Genomic DNA, 18990 nt, shown 5'->3' with positions numbered 1-18990 from the left:
TTTGTCCTGAATTTGCTAATAAAAGAAAAAAAAGAACGTGTTAGACATTCTCTTCGTTCCGTAATAATGTGGGAACTCGGCAGGTGTTTAGCGAGTCGATTTGTGCCAATGAGTTCTATTCGTTTTGTTTGAACAGTGATTAGGAGTTTTGATAACAGGACGCAATAGGTGACGTTTCGCGTCGTTAACGAAATAACACATAACAACGGTTGAAAGAAACAATTGAATTCGTATTAGTGAACGTAAATCGAACATGAAATTTTTCCAATTCACATAAAAAAAAAAGTTAATTACAGTTTTTCACTTCAGTAAAATTTAATTAATAAAAGTCACAATAAACTTAAAATTATTGTTTCTTTTAATTTAAATTAACTATAAAATTAATTTACTATAAAAAGTATTTAAAAATTTAGAAAATAAGAGAATTTCAATGTATACTTGATTCACAAATTATATACGGATACGATGTTGATTACGTTCATTTATTTTTTTCGTATTATCAGAGAGAGTGAGATAATTATTATTTTTTAAATAAAAACATGAATGTGTCTACATTTTTGCGTCGATAAGTGCGGACATTATCACAGCAAAAGATTAATAAGCAAATATATTTAGAACCACGTTTTGCAATGTCAAACTGAAAACTTTGATTTACTTGTAACCAAGTGAAAGTAACGACAATGTGAATTTCTCACGTAATCACTTGATTGTCTCGGCATAAGGAAATAATATTATAGAAAATGATTTTCCGCAATTTAAATAATTATGTGAACAGTTTCTCCTGTTTTTATTATATGTGTNNNNTTGCACTTTTTAAACAACAAGAGAATAGACTAAATGGAAAAATTTCATTTCAGGTCTGTGACATATGTCAAACTATCATATTGAAGGGTTGTGAAATTATGTTATCTGTCAAAAGTGACAAGTTATTTAGCTTATTGTCACAACAGATGTCGCTACTTGAGTTCTGACACTTGTAGTTCTCATTTGAAATATATCTGTAACATTTTGATTTAATTATTTGTTTTTTTTTTCAAATACAAGTTGATTGTTGGTAAAATGTCATTTCAGGTCTGTGACATATGTCAAACTGTCAAATTGAATGGTTGTGAAATTATGTCAATCTGACAAAAGTGTCAAGTTATTTAACTTATTGGCACAACAGATGTCGCTACTTGAGTTCTGACACTTGTAGTTCTCATTTAAAGACATCTGTTACATTTTGATTTCATTTAATTGCAACAACACGAGAATAGAGTAAATGGAAATAATTTGTTTTTTCAAATACAAATTGATTGTTTGTAAATGTCATTTAAGGTATGTGACATTATGTCAAACTGTCAAATTGAATTTTCAAATATGGTTGTGAAATTATGTCAATCTGTCAAAAGTGTCAAGTTATTTAAGTTACTGGTACAACAGATGTCGCTACTTGAGTTCTGACACTTGTAATTCTCAATTTAAATATATCTGTAACATTTTGATTTCATTTAATTGCAAAAACAAGAGAATAGAGTTGTGGTGCTCACTCCAGCCCGCTTATATGACGTCACCTACAAGCCTGGTACGGTGCGCCCCACTCCAGCCCGTAGCTGGTATTCCAGGAAGGTCTGATAAGGGCTCTACCTAGTTAGGGTATATAAGCAGCAACATTTCTTTACCCTCTTCTCTTATTTCCTGTCTTCTCTGCTGCTACTCTTGTGTCTTAATTACATGTAAGTTTTTCTATATTATCTCGTGAGTATTCTCTGTGTTGGCTCTCGAGCCTCTGACCCATTATACGGTAAGAACTCTTTGTATCATACTGTATTGTAACTAGCCATGATTTACTCTTATAAACATTATACTACGAGCATCTCCAAAGAGTAAATGGAAATGATTTGTTTTTTTCAAATACAAATTGATTGCTGGTAAAATGTCATTTAAGTTCTGTGACATTATGTCAAACTGTCAAATTGAATGTTTCAAAAATGGTTGTGAAATTATGTCAATCTGTCAAAAAATGTCAAGTTATTTAAGTTATTGGTACAACAGATGTCGCTACTTGAGTTCTGACACTTGTAGTTCTCATTTTAAATATATCTGTTACATTTTGATTTCATTTAATTACAACAACAAGAGAATAGAGTAAATGGAAATGATTTGTTTTTTTTTTTCAAATACAAATTGATTGCTGTCTTGATCGATTGTTGAAAGTGTCAAGTTATTTAAGTTATTGGTACAAATTGATTGTTGGTAAAATGTCATTTCAGGTCTGTGACATATGTCAAACTGTCAAATTGAATGGTTGTAAAATTATGTCAACCTGTCACAAGTGTCAAGTTATTTAAGTTATTGGTTAACACTTGTAGTTCTTATAACAAAAATATCCGTTAAATTTCGATTTCATTTAATGGCAACAACAAGAGAATAGAGTAAATGGAAATTTTTCAAATACAAGTTGATTGTTGGTAAAATGTCATTTCAGGTCTGTGACATATGTCAAAGTGTCTTCTTCTTTCCACCACCTTTCTCATTTAGATTGTGCCGCGAACAATTTTGCCAGTTTCCGGCGATGTCAAACTGTCAAATTGAATGTTTGTGAAATTATGTCAATCTGTCAAAAGTGTCAAGTTATTGAACTTATTGGCACAACAGATGTCGCTACTTGAGTTCTGATACTTTTAGTTCTTATTTTACAAATATCTGTAAAATTTTTATTTCATTTAACAAAAAATCGAAAAAACAATTGTTATTAATTATTATGGATATTTAGACAGATTTATTTGAACATATGTAAGATTAATCGAAATTACATCTAGTTTTTATGTATGAAATGTAAATTTTTGATTATTTTGTTGTTGTTTTATTAAAATTATAAACAATTGTCTGAATGTCAATTCAAGAACAAATCGAATTCAATTAAAATTTTCAATGCACAAATAATAATATAAAAGCATGCAGAAATCATCGACGAAACAAAAATTTGTACAAAGTGAATTAAACCTGAATATATGAACCGAGGTTGCGAAGCAACGAGCATAAAACATAATTTGAATTATTACAAAGAATTTTTTTTATAAAATAATTTTGTTATTGTTGCATTCTCTGTGTCCTATTATAATTTTATAAAAAAAAATATAATACAGTGCAGGTAAATTGCTTGAAATAATATGTAATTATTGTGCAATACGAGCATGACTCAAATTAATTATGGAAAGTAAAATCCTGCTGGGAACTAATAAATTAATAATTATTTCTTAGTTATAATTTGTGTGTTTACTAATTCCAGCCGTCAAAACTGGGTAATTAAGGTGATTGAGTTTATTGCTATAGCGCTGTGAAAGACAACCTGTTTCCGTTCATGTAGAATTATTCGTGGTTGATTATAAGAGTTTCAATTTGAATATTGTAAATTTCGATTGATATAGAAATACCGGTATTTCAGGGATTTCCATATTGCTTCGATCAGTTTTTGCACTAATATGAGTAACAGTTCTTGCATAACGTGCAATTATACCAGTTTCTCTTTAGTTTGCAAATGAAGCTTATGGTAGAAATACGATTTCGTAAATTTCGATTAGTATTTCGTAAAATGAGAACACAATTTATATGAACTTTTGAATTTATAAATGTATTTTTCTTATTAGAAAATCATCTGGGTAGAATGTAAATTCGTAAATTGAAAACTCATCTCAAATAAGAATTCGTAAAGTGAGAATTCAATTATTTAGACCGTAATATTTGCTTGGATAATATTTTGCTTGGTTTACTTCCTAAAAGGAGAATTCGTAAATTGAAAACCCTTTTAATTATAACGTAATATCTGCTTGAATTTATAATTCCAGAGGTGTAGCTTATCAAAAAATCAAATTAGACCTTGAAGTATGATTCGGTGATTGCGCTGTCAAAATAAACACGCATACAATTTTGTATAAGGGAAGTGTATAAAGGATAGGGCGGATATATCCGCCGCTCCCTTGAAAAGAGATGTAGCGTAAAGAAAATCATGTTGGAAAAATGCAAATTTGTAAAATAAGAATTGACACTAATTTGATGCAAGTGGTGACATCTGTATTTCAATAAGTCAATTTACTTGACATTCTTTAAGTATAATTTATAGACGACATTATTTTAAGTTTATGAATTGATAACATAAATATATCAGATTTTTTTGTCTTTTATAATTTTTTCACGAATTTTACTTTGTAATGAAAAAACTCAATTCAGCGGCAATTTTCCTCGAGCGAAGACAAAGTGTGTATTGAAAACGAAGTGCTTTTCATCGATTTATTAAATTATTCCGTTCAATACCTTTCGTGCAATATGGAAAAAGTAGGTTAAGTACAGGCGTACTAAAAAAACTAGACCCACGCTATTTCTATACATATACATAACACATATATATTAATTTCACTATCTTAACAACGAAAGTAAACCAAGGAATTGAATGGAATCACGTATCTAAGAATTACTAAAAAAGAAGACACGTCAGATTATGAAATCGTCGTTATCGTTTTTACAATTTATTTTGATAACACGATATCAGAATCGCGTTCATTCGACTGATTAAATAATTGCGAAACAGTTGTCTTTTGATATTTTATGAGAAGACATGTTTTTTTTGTACAAGTAAATGGGAATTTCTGAATAGAAATATTTTTGTAAACATGGAGATAATATAACAAATTGACAGTAAAGACGAATAACCAAAACTTAGATCATTCATAAACTTTTTAAAAGATTTGACATTTGTTAAAATACATTTGAATGGCTGTCATATTATAATTTATGTAACGTAACAAATTAGAAAAATATTGAAGAAAAGAAATCTAAATTTCTCAACCCCAAATATTTATTTGTAGTCCTATTGCGACCCAATTGTTTATACCAGTTCCTCATTTTGACATATGGTGACAGCTGTCATTTCGCTACCGATAGGTTAAAATACTGTACTGCACTAATTATAATTGTCATTATGAACTTTTTACAAGAAGAAAATTATATAAAAAATACAAATTATATAATAATGTCTAAAAGTATTCAAAATTAAGAAAAAAAAATACGATTTTAACAACGAGAAAGGTAAGATTTTCGTAAGGAAATTGCAATTATTGTTGCTTGTTGAACATTCGGTGAACGTAAAACTGTTTGCATAAACATCTCCTCGGATGCATGCGCAGCTTAATGCTAATTGCAGGTAAACCCGTGCATCTGTAATGAGCGATAATCAAAATAATTAAAAGAAATACGATTCAGCCGTGTTTTATCGCCTTGGAATGCCAGGCGTTTCGAATCCGGTTCGAGAATGAAGAACATATTACATCTTGAGACGAGATGCATCGAAATCATAATAATATCGATAAACATATTCCGTTCGTTTAATGTATACTTTCTAGTACAGTTCTTTCCATTTTTTTTATATATAGTTTTGTTGTTGCAAATGCAAATATCTCATTTTCGAGTCCACTTCCTGTTGGTAAAACTGCAAGGAATGCGTTCAGAGCCCGCAGACCCCCAGGGCGTATGCATCTGATCAATATTTATACTGCAGTGAGGATAAAGAAAAGTGTAACGAATAATCATAATCATCATAGAGAAGAAAATTGTGATGATAACACGCGTAGATTTTTGGAATTTACATGAAATTACATTTTAATGTAAATGCATTAACATAAATTGGATGATCTACAAAATTGCCTCAAGAGTAAAGTTTATTTCTTCGGGCTTCAAATTCCTTTCATTATTTGCCAATCCATACTAGATTTCTTCAACAAACAAACAAAGTTTACTTTACAATTGAATTATCCACAAATTTATCCACTTTATTCAATCCAAGTTTTCATCTTGAAAAGTTGAGACTAGTAGCTCCTCATAAACATGTATATAATTTTGCATAAGTGAGGTGTATAAAGGATATGGCGGATATATCCGCCGCTCCGTTGTTAAGGCTTAATGTCTTGTAAATCCACTAAAGTAAATTTTAGATTTTAAACATTAAGTTCTTAAATCACCTTTTAAACGTCTTCTCTTTTTTTTTGTTACAATTACGAGAGTCGTGTGATTGTTAAACGCTTTTTTTTATTCACGGCGGAAGAAGCCCAGTTTCCTGGTTTATTTTTTTTTTAATTGACGGAATGAGAGTGTTTTGCGGAACGGGAAATAACTATTGCTGGGGACCCCTCTCTGTCCACGTTCTATTCCCAACGAGAAAGCGTCTCGCTTTTGCAGGAAATTAAGCTGAATGCAGTGCACCGTACTAGTTTTTGTTGTTCATTCCATTCCCTGAACGTAATTGGACTGCCATGAAACGAACTTTATTTCCCACAAATTCACGTACCTTAAACACAGTTTTTTTTTAAACTTACAGTAAAACGAAACAATTTATATAAAAAAGAGTGAACGCTTTGTTGTTTCCACAGTATAATATGTAACGACGTGATTATGATTGAGGAAAATTGTGTTGTTGAAATACTTAATTGGTTTTACTAATTACAATATGATTATGAAAAAAATAATTGTTTTGAGTTGTTGAACTTTATAATTGTTTTTACCTTACCAAGCTTCAATACTTGCCAATGCAGTATGCATTATGTAAATTGTAATTAGATAATGTGAATTACAGCAAAAGATACAAATTTTATTAACAAATTGTTACAAGATTTAATTTTTATTTAATTACTTCAAATAAATTTAAAAAAATGCAAATTCCAAAAAAAAATAGGAATGTGTAAAGCTTCAATACTTGTCAAGTAAATGTGTAAACTATACATGAAAACTACGTATATACATAAAAAAAAACATTGAACTACAGAAAAAGATACGAATTTAATTAACAAATTATTACCAGATTTAATTTGGATTTGGATTGAACAAAATGCAAGTTCAAAAAAAAAATAGGGGTGTGTAAAGGTTCAATCAAAGGTCAAGTAAATGTGTATACTACACATGAAAACTACGTATATACATTAAAAATATTGAATTGCAGCAAAAGATACGAATTTTATTATGAAATTGTTACAAGATTTAATTTGGATTTAGTTACTTCAAATAAATTTGAAAAATATGCAAGTTCCAAAGAAAATAAGGGTGTGTAAAGCTTCAATACTTGTCAAGTAAATGTGTAAACTATACATGAAAACTACGTATATACATTAAAAACATTGAATTGCAGCAAATGATATGAATTTTATTAACAAATTATTACAAGATTTAGTTATTTCAAATAAATTTAAAAAAATACAAATTCCAAAAAATAGGGGTGTGTAAAGCTTCAATACTTGTCAAGTAAATGTGTAAAATACATATGAATACTACGTATATACATTAAAAATATTGAATTGTAGTAAAAGATACGAATTTTATTATCAAATTGTTACGAGATTTAATTTGGATAAAAAGCTTCAATACTTGTCAAGTATTTATGTAAATACACATGAAAACTACGTATATCAATTAAAATGCAGTGAAATTCACACTTCATTCATTCAATATTCTATTAAGATTTTCTTCTTGACTAACATTTTATCTGATACTTCCTGTCTTAAACAAATATTGGTAAACAACATTGAACACTTAAAGAATTTGTTTATTTTTTTAGTATTAATAAAATCAAGATTTGCTTTGGAAAACAAAAACACAGATAAATAATTTTTGACGTTTGTAAGTACAAAAAAACGCGTTGGTTTTTAGTTTGTAGTTGAAGAATTTGAACTTTCGTATTTATGTTTGTCAATTATTTAGTAGTTTTGTTAATAATGGGATTTAATGAAGTATTTTAAACGTTTTGATTATTTCATTTTAAACTGTTCTTATTGGATTCTATAAGTGGTGCAATGTTTGTTTGCGTTGGGTCTGGTAGTCAAAGCAACCATGGAAACGTCAATAAGGTGACGTTCTTTTGTTGTCGACGATGTTACCACCATTTATCATTTCCATGTGCTTATTCCTTTTGGTACTTTCAGATGAAGAACGTGAGCTTCGAAACGCCTGCTTTCAAATCCCGAATTCCGGTTCCGCTGTCGCCGCCCATGTCGCTGCGCCGTTCGACGAGTTTCCGCGACGGCGCGTCGCTGCAGGACTCGCGACTCGCCGGCTTTGATCCTGGCCGCAGGACGACGCTGCGCAGGGGCAGATCCTTCATGGAGAGGGGCGAGCGCGGTGGTACCTGCAACGGGGTCGTCGGGTGCACCGGGGCTAAGGGGGCCAAAGGGCCCCCATGCACCAGCAGACACCACCAGAGTTCGACGCCGACGAGCAGCAGTTCGAGGAAAGGATCCAACGCAGAGGGTGTCACGACACTAGGGGGGCGCGCACGCAATTTGGTGAGTACCCCATAATATTAACTACACACATTTTCAATGGGAGTAGAAAAAAAATGAAGCACCCTCGCCTTCAGGGTTGGAAAATCGGGGCTAAGGTTCAGTTACCCCAATTTTACTATGGTGATTAAAACGCGACCGTGTATTGATCTCTCCACTTCGTTTTCTTGGAGCGCCTCCACAAACTATGGTAAATAACAGCGAGTTTCATAATTAGTTGTTTGTCCAATTCCACCCGTACATTACAATTACACTTAAGTGCTTTACATGTTATGTAATTCATTTAATTAGTGGCGCTGTTGAAATGCTGGAAACTGTAAAACGAAAAATTACATTTCCCCGTTCAAATTAAATGTCATATGGTCATCTGACAGATCCTCAATATTTCAATGGTAATTTGATCACATGTTCACATTTCATTCAATCACTAGTTAGAAACATACGTAACTGATCGGAAAATCTGAAACTGAATCATATTTTTTTTTTGTGATTTTTCAAAGTAACAATTCAATTATTGTCAATATTATTTTTGTCAATTCACTTTTTATTAAATATGAATTTTTAATAAGTAACAAAACAATTATCATCAATAAAAAAGCATTTTTTTTTGTATGTTATTGGAAATTTTTGATTGGATATTGGAACTTCTATAGAATCTAAAAATAGAAGTATTTTTTCACCTATGACATTTCGCTTGAAAAGAAACGTGTGACCCCATTTTACTTTCTACCTATTTCCCTATATTCATATAAAAGCATACGTCAAATTTGTAAATGGTTTCAAGCTTTATCGAATACCAAAATTGTACCAATCTTTTCTAATTATATAATTGCAAATATAGAGTATTTTAAAACTCTATAAAAGCTAATCAAGAATTTGAAAGTTTATATAACAAAAACAAATAAATTTTATAAAATACAAAATATTGAAATAGTAAAAACCCTGCAGACAGTTGTTTTTTTCATTATTAAAAACAACAGAAAGAAAAGTATAGATGATGCTTATATAATTATAAACAATTTAAAAAAAAAACTATATTTCATTAACTTAATAATAAGTTACAACTTATTTATTAAAATTGTCCTTGAAATTATGTAATTATTTGTATATTATATATGCAAATATGATAGAGATTGTTTGATATTACAATTGTTTTTATCACATTGATATTAGTTTCGTTCAAATAGATTATTTCTATTTTTAGTAGAACATATTATTATTGTTTAATCAATAATTAAATAAGTTTTGTCCTTCAGATTAATAACATTGCGTTTCAAAGTAATTGCATTTGCGAGGATTTCATTTAATAAAAATAACACGAAGAAAGTTGTCGTTAAGTAACCTTGGTTTTTAATCTGTGACGATTTTTTTTTCTTCGTTGTTGGAAATTAATAAATATTATAATGATATTCGTGGATTGAGAAATCCCACATATTTTGTAGTTCTCAAATACCAATAAATTGAAAGCAAACATGATTATAAAAAAAAATAGACAATTTTCGTTAATAAATTGCTTATAATAAATGCATTCATATTGAATTAATTTGAAAATGTAATATGATAATATGTATGTTGAAATTATAATATACGAATGTTTGTAAACGAAGTAGGACAAAAGTATTGGTTTGGTATATAAAACAGAAAAAGTTTGGCGAAGTCTCAGTTTCAATCTGCTTCTTTGTAACGAGTTGGCAAGATGTTGTTTTGGCAGGTTTCCAAAGACAATCGTAAAATTGCATTTTAATCTATAAAAAGAGCTTGAAAATCGTTTACCTTGATTTGTTTTTTTTTTTGTACACATTGACTTTCTCTTAAGTTTTAGAATGTTTTTGCTAATTTTCAGTAATTTAATCCAAACTCGTTAGAAATGTATAGATAATTATCAGCGATTAGATATTCACTTAAATTATGAATACTTGTGGAGTTTATAGTTCGGTTATTTATAGAGAATTAAGTATTCACGTGCATTTAATTTATAATTTCCGTTCGTTTTTCAAATGCAAAATAGAAAATTGAAACGGCGAGTGTAGATGTAGTAGTTCTTAAGATAATTAATCGAAAACCGTGTAATCTGCATGCATTATCATTATCGCCGCTTCTGGTAAAACCTTTGAATTCGATTTGCATTTAACGGCACCAAAAGAAAAGAATCCCTCTGCATTACGCCATTATAGTGTTATTCACATTCATACTGTGATTGGAACGACGTAAAATGCAACCGAACCATTTAATATCTCAATCATGGACGATGATAATAGGATAAACATTAAATACATCAATTTCCTCCATCGCGTAATTTGCAATTATTATGTTAAACTTTATACAAGAATACTTTGTAAGTTGATTATTTGCTGTAGTTTGAAAAGTGATTTAAAAAAATGATGTAAGTTTCTTCATAAAATCTTTGATAAGAATTATAAAGTAGACATGAAATTTATTCAAGTTTGTTTTGTCTTGTAAGACAAAATTGGGTTGCGTAATGACAGCTGTCACATTCTGTCAAAGCTATGAACTAGTATAAAAACATCAGTTTCCTCCATCGCGTAATTTGCAGTTATTATGTTAAACTTTATACAAGAGTACTTTGATTATTTGCTGTAGTTTGAACAGCGATTTAAAAAAAAATATCTAACTTTCTTATTAAAAACTTTTTTTTTGAATTATTAAGATAAATACATGAAAAAGATTAAAGTTGGTTTTTGTATTAAGACATTATTGGGTCGTGTAATTGACAGCTGTCACCTTGTGTCAAAGCGAGGAACTGGTGAAAAAACATCAATTTCCTCCATCTCATAATTTGCAATTATTATGTTAAACTTTATACAAGAATACTTTGATTATTTGCTGTAGTTTGAACAGCGATTTAAAAAAAAATCTAAGTTTCTTATTAAAAACTTTTTTTTTTAATTATTAAGATAAATATATGAAAAAGATTAAAGTTGGTTTTTATCTTAAGACATTATTGAGTCGTATAATTGACAGCTGTCACCTTGTGTCAAAGCTAGGAACTGGTGAAAAAACATCAATTTCCTCCATCGCGTAATTTGCAAATATTATGTTTAACTTTATAAAAGAATACTTTGTAAGTTTATTATTTGCTGTAGTTTGAAAAGCGATTTAAAAAATGATCTAAGTTTCTTATTAAAAACTTTTCTAAGAATTATTAAGAAAAGACATGAAATTATTAAAGTTTGTTGTTGCCTTAAGACATTATTGGGTCGTGTAATTGACAGTTGTCACCTTGTGTCAAAGCGAGGAGCTGGTGAAAAAACATCAATTTCCAACATCGCGTAATTTGCAATTATTATGTTAAACTTTATACAAGAATACTTTGTAAATTTACAATTTGCTGTAGTTTGAAAAGTGATTTAAAAAAAATGTTTTAAGTTTCTACATAAAATCTTAGCTAAGAATCGTTAAGATAAAGACATACAAATTATTAAAGTTTGTTTTGTCTTGTAAGACAAAAATTGGGTTGCGTAATGACAGTTGTCATTTTGTGTCAACTTAAAGTTTATACATTATAAGTGAATTATTTACTGTAGTTTGCGATTTAAAAATGATGTAAGTTTCTACATAAAATCTTTGCTAAGAATTATTAAGATAAAGACATGAAAATTATTAAAGTTTGTTTTGACTTGTAAGACAAAATTGGAATGCGTAATGACAGCTGTCACCTTGTGTCAAAGCGAGGAATTGGTAAAAAAACTTTTAGCAAGTACAATTAAAAACAAATATATTGGGTTGGGAAACGCTGTAATTATAAAAGTAAAGAATAACATTTGAAGTTGAAGAAACGTTCCCATAGAATCTCTGTAAGTTTTAATCAAATTTGTCACTAACTAGGACAAGGTTGTGACACAATTAGTTCCTGTGATAATAGGCTTTGCTCATTTCATCATTAGTTTCTAAAACATTTGCTTAGAATCGGTTTATACCTGAAAACTGCATTTGCTCACATAATCGGTGATTAATTACACTTAACGCTCGTTTCGTAACATATCAGTCAGTCGGGTTAATTGAAATGATTTCATTAGCGTTCAGTTCTAATTGCTCCGATCGATTTCTCTTTGCGCATTTCTATAAAAACTCTCTTCGGGTTAATTGGTTGCTTGTAAATTAATTAACTTTTGGCGTTATCGCATGCACCGCAGGAGCCGATAACATGCCACGAGCAAAAGAATAATCCAATTACCATTTGACAGGCAACATTTTAGTTACCAATTGTTTGTATTTAACTAAAAGTATATACAGAATACACATTTCCAAGCAACATCTGAGAATCTAAGAATTCCGCCAAGTATTTGAAGTTGAATTTAGTTCTTTAAGTTGGTACACTTGCAATCAAATTTAGTAAACAGACAAAACAATAACAAAAGTAAAAAAAAAACTTTCTAAATTTATATTTCAAATGAATTTCAAGTTGAACAACTTTTTACATTGATATTTTTTTAATTAGTCATTTAATAAATTACAGCTATTTACATATGTCATGCAAATAAATTACACAAAAGGAGACTTGATTGTATAAAGAGAAAGAAAACGATCATTTCTAAAATTTAGTTAGTTTTGAAATTTTCAAACTGGACTATATTGAATCCGGACAGATCGAAACCGTACTAAGCGATGTAAAATATGTATTACTTTCTTAAATTCACTAGCTGAGTACAAATTAAAGAATTGATTTGGTTTTATTTAAAAACGTAACATTCTTGATAATAATTACATATGAGGAATGTGTTTCTGTTTTTATTTGTTCTCAGAATGTGTTTAGAAACAATAATGAAATGGGCAAATGCACTTTGAATTTTATAACAGGAAAGTTTCGACTTTTCTGCTTGTGCAAGTTATTCAAAATTCTATTCTCGAGGCGTGCGATTCCGAAGGAATTCTAATTACATTCTGCGCTTTTTTTTTTAATATGTTTTCAAGAATGCGTGGAAAAAGAAGCTATGACCTTGTAACCATGAATTGGTTCCGTTTTGAACTCGACTATGAATTCCACGAATGCTCATTGAAATTTATAGTTAGGGTTAAAAAAAAATGTATGTAGGCTTGACCCAATTGCGGTGAATTATTTCGCGTATCGATTCGAGCGTAGTTAATACCCTCGGAAATCGGATGCTAAATAGGATTTGTTGGCGGAGAAGAAAGATATAGATTAACGTGTTTGAGTAATTCGTTGTACTAATTTATTAGAGTGTGTTCAATTCAAGGATTTTTTGACAGTATTTTTTACGTTTTTTTTGTAAATTATTCATGGATTTGATGAAGTTATTTATTTGCAGATTTAATTTTCATATTGATGATAAAGTTTTTAATATAAATGAAAAATATTTTGTTTGTTCAATTTTTATTTAGTTTTCTTCTAATTTAAAATCAATTTAAATCGTTTGTTTTAGTTAATTGGTATGTTAAGTCTTGTTACTATAGTAATTCTTTATTTAGTCATGGAGACAACGATTATTTTGAAAAAATAAACAACTTATTTAAGTATATGAAGAGAACAAAGAAATAATTAAAATGTAAATTAATAGTTTTATAAGAATTTGTTTCCTGTAGTTGTTGTAGTTAGTTTTCAAATTGGTTATATAAATAGATGAAATGTTTACTTTACTTTTCATATAAAATATATCGGTAATAAATAGGAAGTGCTTTACTTATTTGCTTCGTTTGAGGAAACGAAAATAGAAGGAAAGAAATGAAAGTGAGAGGCGGCGGCACGTTTACAAATAAACTTTGGACTTTAATTTTCGTTATATTCTCGGACGAGAAGAGCTTATACTAGCGGCATCGTGTTTATGTTCCTCCCGATGGGATTTATTTCTGCTGTCCATCGCGAGCCGTGGAGATACACACAAACATCCGAGAGCCGGAAATCGGGATGCGACTATTTTTACTCTTCCTCAGAAATAGGACTCTTTCGCGCCGTTAAAAACTAATTAAGACTACTTCGCGCGTCTAATAAAAGAGTTGAAGGTGAAAGAGTACAACATCCTTTTAATTAGTTCGAAATTTCGCTTAACACAATGTGTTAATAAGGATTTAGTTGAAAGGTTTTAGCTGTCGAAATTAGAGGAAGTCCGAAAAACTAAACTGGATGTCGAAAACAATATGTTTTTTTTACTAGGGGGAAACGCTGTGATTAGGTCGGTTGCGTTATGTAATTTTCCGCATAGCATGTAAGAAATTGTAGAGAGAGGACGTGATCACGAACGGAACCGCAATCATCGGTACGTGGCGAAGAGTCGTCCCCCTCCGTTGCATGGGTATATTGGACCGTGGAATATATATATTTTTTTTTTCTATTTACTCTTTTTCCTCCTCCTCGCCGTCGTCCATCGACATCATTATTATTACGATTGCATTATTACGTAACCGAATGCATCTGCGAGTGGGGAAAGGAAATCGCAGGAAAGTTAATAATATTGGGTGTTCGGGATGTTTCAGTCGTTATCCTTGAGCAGCACGACCAGGCTATCCTCGCCCACCGGGACATCCTCTCCGAGGACGCCGCCCACGTCTCCGCTGGACTACAGAAGCAGCAAGTGCCAGTCGGCGGACTGGGACTCGGACAGCATCACCAGCGGAATAAGCGGCCTAAGCCTGGCGTCCTCATGCGATCACGCAAGCGTCGCCAGGAACGGGACAACGTTCTCTGGAAAAACCATGAAGTAACTAACGAAATTCAGTTTAGTTTTTGTATATTTATCACTTAATTCTTCGCTTTTAGATATGTTTTCCACTGTAGTCACCACGCTGGGGTGGCCGGGGAGGATTACCTGACACCTACTCAAAGGGCCCAGAGGCAGGTGCGGCGCTTGAAGAGCCTCCTCCACCAAGCCCACAAGGATTTGGACCAGAAGGACAGCGATATTATCAAGTTGACTAAAGAAGTGGTCGAACTTCGTTTGTGCAAAGCTGCTCTCAGCTCTCCCGAAGAACGCTCCAACTCCTCCGACGCGGTCACAGTCCGGGAAAATCAGCTTGACGACGATCTAGCCATCCCTCTCAACGCCACCAATGAAATCATGACCGGCTCATACACGGACTCAGGACACTACGACGATTACACGAACTCCTCCATACATTCCAAAGACTCAGAACTGCTCTCCGAAAATTTCGCGCATTCGCCGTTCAAAAGGGGACGACCGGAGACGGTGGACAGATGCGTTTCCACCGACGATCTTCAATACGAAGAGCTCATGGCCGAATACGAGAAGAGGATTCAGGAGCTGGTGAAGTCGCACGAGAACGAGAGTCAGGATCAGCGTCAGAAGCATAACGATAAGGTGGAGGAGCTGCTGCAGCGGATCGCCGAGATCAACAAGAGGTATTGGGATCTCGTGCCCGACTTGGATAACGCAAAGGACCGTATCAAAGAGTTAGAATCTCAGCTGGAAGACGCCTTGAGGAAGCTCGAGGAGCAAGACGATAAACACAAGCAGGTGTACTTGCAGATGTACGCGCAAGGACAAGAGGCGGCGAAGGTAGAGCGCGAGCAACAGGTCATGGAATTAGCCCAGCAGATGCCGACGCGCATCTCCGTTCCCGAATTGCTCCAACAGCTCCAGGTCACCCAAACCGAATTGGAGAACATCAAGGTTAGTACATCACCAAAAAAAAATACATCACTTCAACCATTAGCAAATCCATGACAATTTAGATCGAATCGGTCACGAAATATCGTGAAAAACACACTTCCTTTCGTATGAAACTCGTTTTCTTTATGTGCGTTGTGTATTCGTCGAATCTTGTTGTGTTTGTATCTTTTGTATATTTCGTCTGTTTCCACTGTTTTGATAATGAACTTACTAATTTCTAGGACATAGAATATGCTTCAACATCTAACAGTTTAAAGCCTTTGCTAAGTGCGAAAGAAGCTGTTACTTTGTGGGTTTTAGGTGCCAGAAAGGTAATTAAAAGTAGACACACAGAAAAAAAAAATGGAATTATTAGTAGTGCATGAAACTTGAAATATGTAGCTTCACTTTGTACAGTACAAAAAAAAATACGTTAAAGTAAAAATGCTTCAGCTTCAGCCAAATCATTTGGTTATTTTATATACGCTTAAGCTATACTATTTTTCTTCTTCTTCCAGTAGTTTTCATTTATTAGTACTATTTTATTCTTAATTAAATTATGGTTATTTGGGAAAGTATTGAATAGCGTTCGATTTTTAGGCGATGTACAAGCAAATTTTGGAGGCGAAGAACAAGAAGGTGGATCCGGAGATTACGCTTCAGTTCTTGAAATCGGCTATCTACTACTTTCTGACTGATAAGGAGAACAACCAGGGTCACCTCAGGGCCATCCAGAGCATACTTGGATTCACGCCCAAAGAGGTTCAAAATATCGAGAAAGCCCGGACTACCTAGATTATTCTTATTACTTGGTTCAAGGATGATGATGATGATGATGGAAAAGTGGTTTCTATGAAACTGGTTGTGATGAAGGGCCTTTCTTTGTATTCTGTCCAAGTCTGTTGCGTTTCTGCCAAAGCAAACTATATACTGTATATGGATATTTAGAGCAAATTTTTGTACGTTTAATTCGGTTAAACACACTTAATAGCAACGCACGTAATTCAGTGCATCCTATTAAGTGCGTTCTAATACTTATTTTTATATATATATAACATAAAGCGCTGAGATATTTCCTACCTATAAATATGAATGTGTACTGTTATCATTTTTATTAGTTTCGTTTCGTTATTATTTAAAGTTTAGCAATTAGTGCGGAAACGATGATTGATTCATTGATTTTCCGATTAATATAAATTAATGTAATTTTTTCGATTACCTAAGTTAGCTTATTCTAATAACCATTGAATGTCTATATTATTGTGATTAGAGATTATTAATTTTATATATATATATATGTGTATAATAACCGTGTATTAAATATTTATTTCTTATGTGTTTATTTCCATATTTTTGTTTGGGTCGGTTTGTGCAATACGAAGTGGAATGAAACGAAACCATAAATAATAAGCCTGATATTAAGTGCACCCTAAAACCTAAGTTTTATTAATTTTTTATTTATATAATTTTACGTTTATTTTTTTTGTGTATCGATAAATATAAATAAATTTCCGTTCCAATATTGTCTATATAATAAGTGTATGTATAAACATTTCGAGATATAAGATTTTCTTTTATTATTTAATTTGTATGGTGTTGTTGAATAAAAATTCGAGGAAACGTATGTTTCGGAAATAAATCAAAATGCAAACTGTTTCCTGTTGCCTTTATATTTCGCGGATTTCCTTCCTGCTCGAAGCCTTAATAACACAGATAGATGCACACTATAAATAATGCATCATTCGTGTACTCATTTAAATTGTTAATGCGCATTTTGTATTTTTTTTCGTTTTTGGTACTGCATTCTTGTGTTGCATCCTAATACAATTTAATTAAGTCATTAATTAATATCAATTCTATTTTGGTAATCACTTGCATTGATACTTCATTAACAAGACTTATATTTAGATAGTTTATTTCATATTCAGTTTATCTTATTCATAGTCATTGTTACAAAATAACAAACAATGCAACAAATTATATAATTGAATATAATTACAGTGGAACCTCGCATAACGAGCAACGTTTCACATAACGAGTGATGATGTGAAGAGAAGTCCCGAATTGCGCGCCTGCTTCATCATTTTAAAAACTTGTGTACACGTGCAATTTTGAATGTTACGAGTAAAAATCCGGAAATTTCGTTAACTCGTTGTGGTTTCAAATTTTGTTTCATAGACTTAATGAATCACTTTGTATAACAAATTAAAATTTTGTTTCAGGATCAACATTAACCAAATACGATGGAAATCTACGACTTTCAAAAAAATCTTCAAAAGTGATTCTTGGACAAAGTATATTGTTTATATAATATTGTTAAAAATGTAGATATCATTAATTTTTAGCAAAGTTTCTCAACCTATGAGTAGCAAAATGACAGCTGTCACCGCAAACAAATATACTTTGTCGCATGAGTAAAAGGTTGAGAAACGCTGATATCAAAAGTGTCATTTTTAAACTATTAAATTGTATACGAAACAATGAATTTACATTGTAATAAATGTTATTACATAATTTAATTAAAACTAGTTATGTAAACTCTTTTGTGTTTTATTGAATTCGTCATTAGAATTAGAAATAAAACAAGTTACAAACATAAATGTTTGGATTTTGTGTAAATTGGAGATTGCATTTTTTGTACTTATCTTCAAAATATCAAAGTGGCTGGTTATATAATTGAATATAAATACAGTGGAACCTCGCTTAAAGGTGATCGCATAACGAGCAAAATAACTCGCTTAACGAGCGACGTTTTGCATAACGAGATGACGATTTTTAAAACTTGTGTACACATGTGTAATTTTGAATGTTACGAGTAAAAATTCGGAAATTTCGGAACGGATTAAACTCGTTAAGCAAGGTTCCACTGTATTTCAAATTTTGTTTCATAGACTTCATGAATCTCATACACATTGTATAACAAATTAAAATTTTGTTCCAGGATCAACATTAACCAAATACGATGGAAATCGACGACTTTCAAAAAAAATATTCAAAAGTGAGTCTTGAACAAAGTATATTGTTAAAAAATGTAGATGTTAAGCGAAGTTTCTCAACCTACGAGTAACAAAATGACAGCTGCCACCGCAAGGTTGCGCAAGGTACTG

The 18990-nt window shown here is 31.5% G+C and overlaps 1 protein-coding gene across 3 annotated transcripts in view; it reads left to right on the top strand.

The window, feature by feature from the left end:
• LOC108569467 (WEB family protein At5g16730, chloroplastic) overlaps positions 1-17534 on the top strand; it is a 21869-nt gene extending 4335 nt beyond the window's left edge. For 2 of the 3 annotated variants that reach the window (XM_017931027.1, XM_017931026.1), the window contains exons 2-6: positions 7944-8303; positions 14751-14974; positions 15034-15904; positions 16126-16215; positions 16484-17534. In XM_017931027.1, the coding sequence (XP_017786516.1) occupies positions 7944-8303; positions 14751-14974; positions 15034-15904; positions 16126-16215; positions 16484-16678 (1740 nt within the window). In that variant the 3' untranslated portion in view covers positions 16679-17534. The remainder of the gene's footprint in view (positions 1-7943; positions 8304-14750; positions 14975-15033; positions 15905-16125; positions 16216-16483) is intronic. The other variant, XM_017931028.1, reaches the window with a different exon arrangement.
• The last annotated feature ends 1456 nt before the right edge of the window (positions 17535-18990 follow it).

Source organism: Nicrophorus vespilloides, unplaced genomic scaffold, assembly GCF_001412225.1.
Source record: "Nicrophorus vespilloides isolate i.1.1-1 unplaced genomic scaffold, Nicve_v1.0, whole genome shotgun sequence".
Lineage (NCBI taxonomy): Eukaryota > Metazoa > Arthropoda > Insecta > Coleoptera > Silphidae > Nicrophorus > Nicrophorus vespilloides.
The sequence above is the reverse complement of the archived record's forward strand: the minus strand, read 5'-3'. Positions and strand labels throughout refer to the sequence as shown.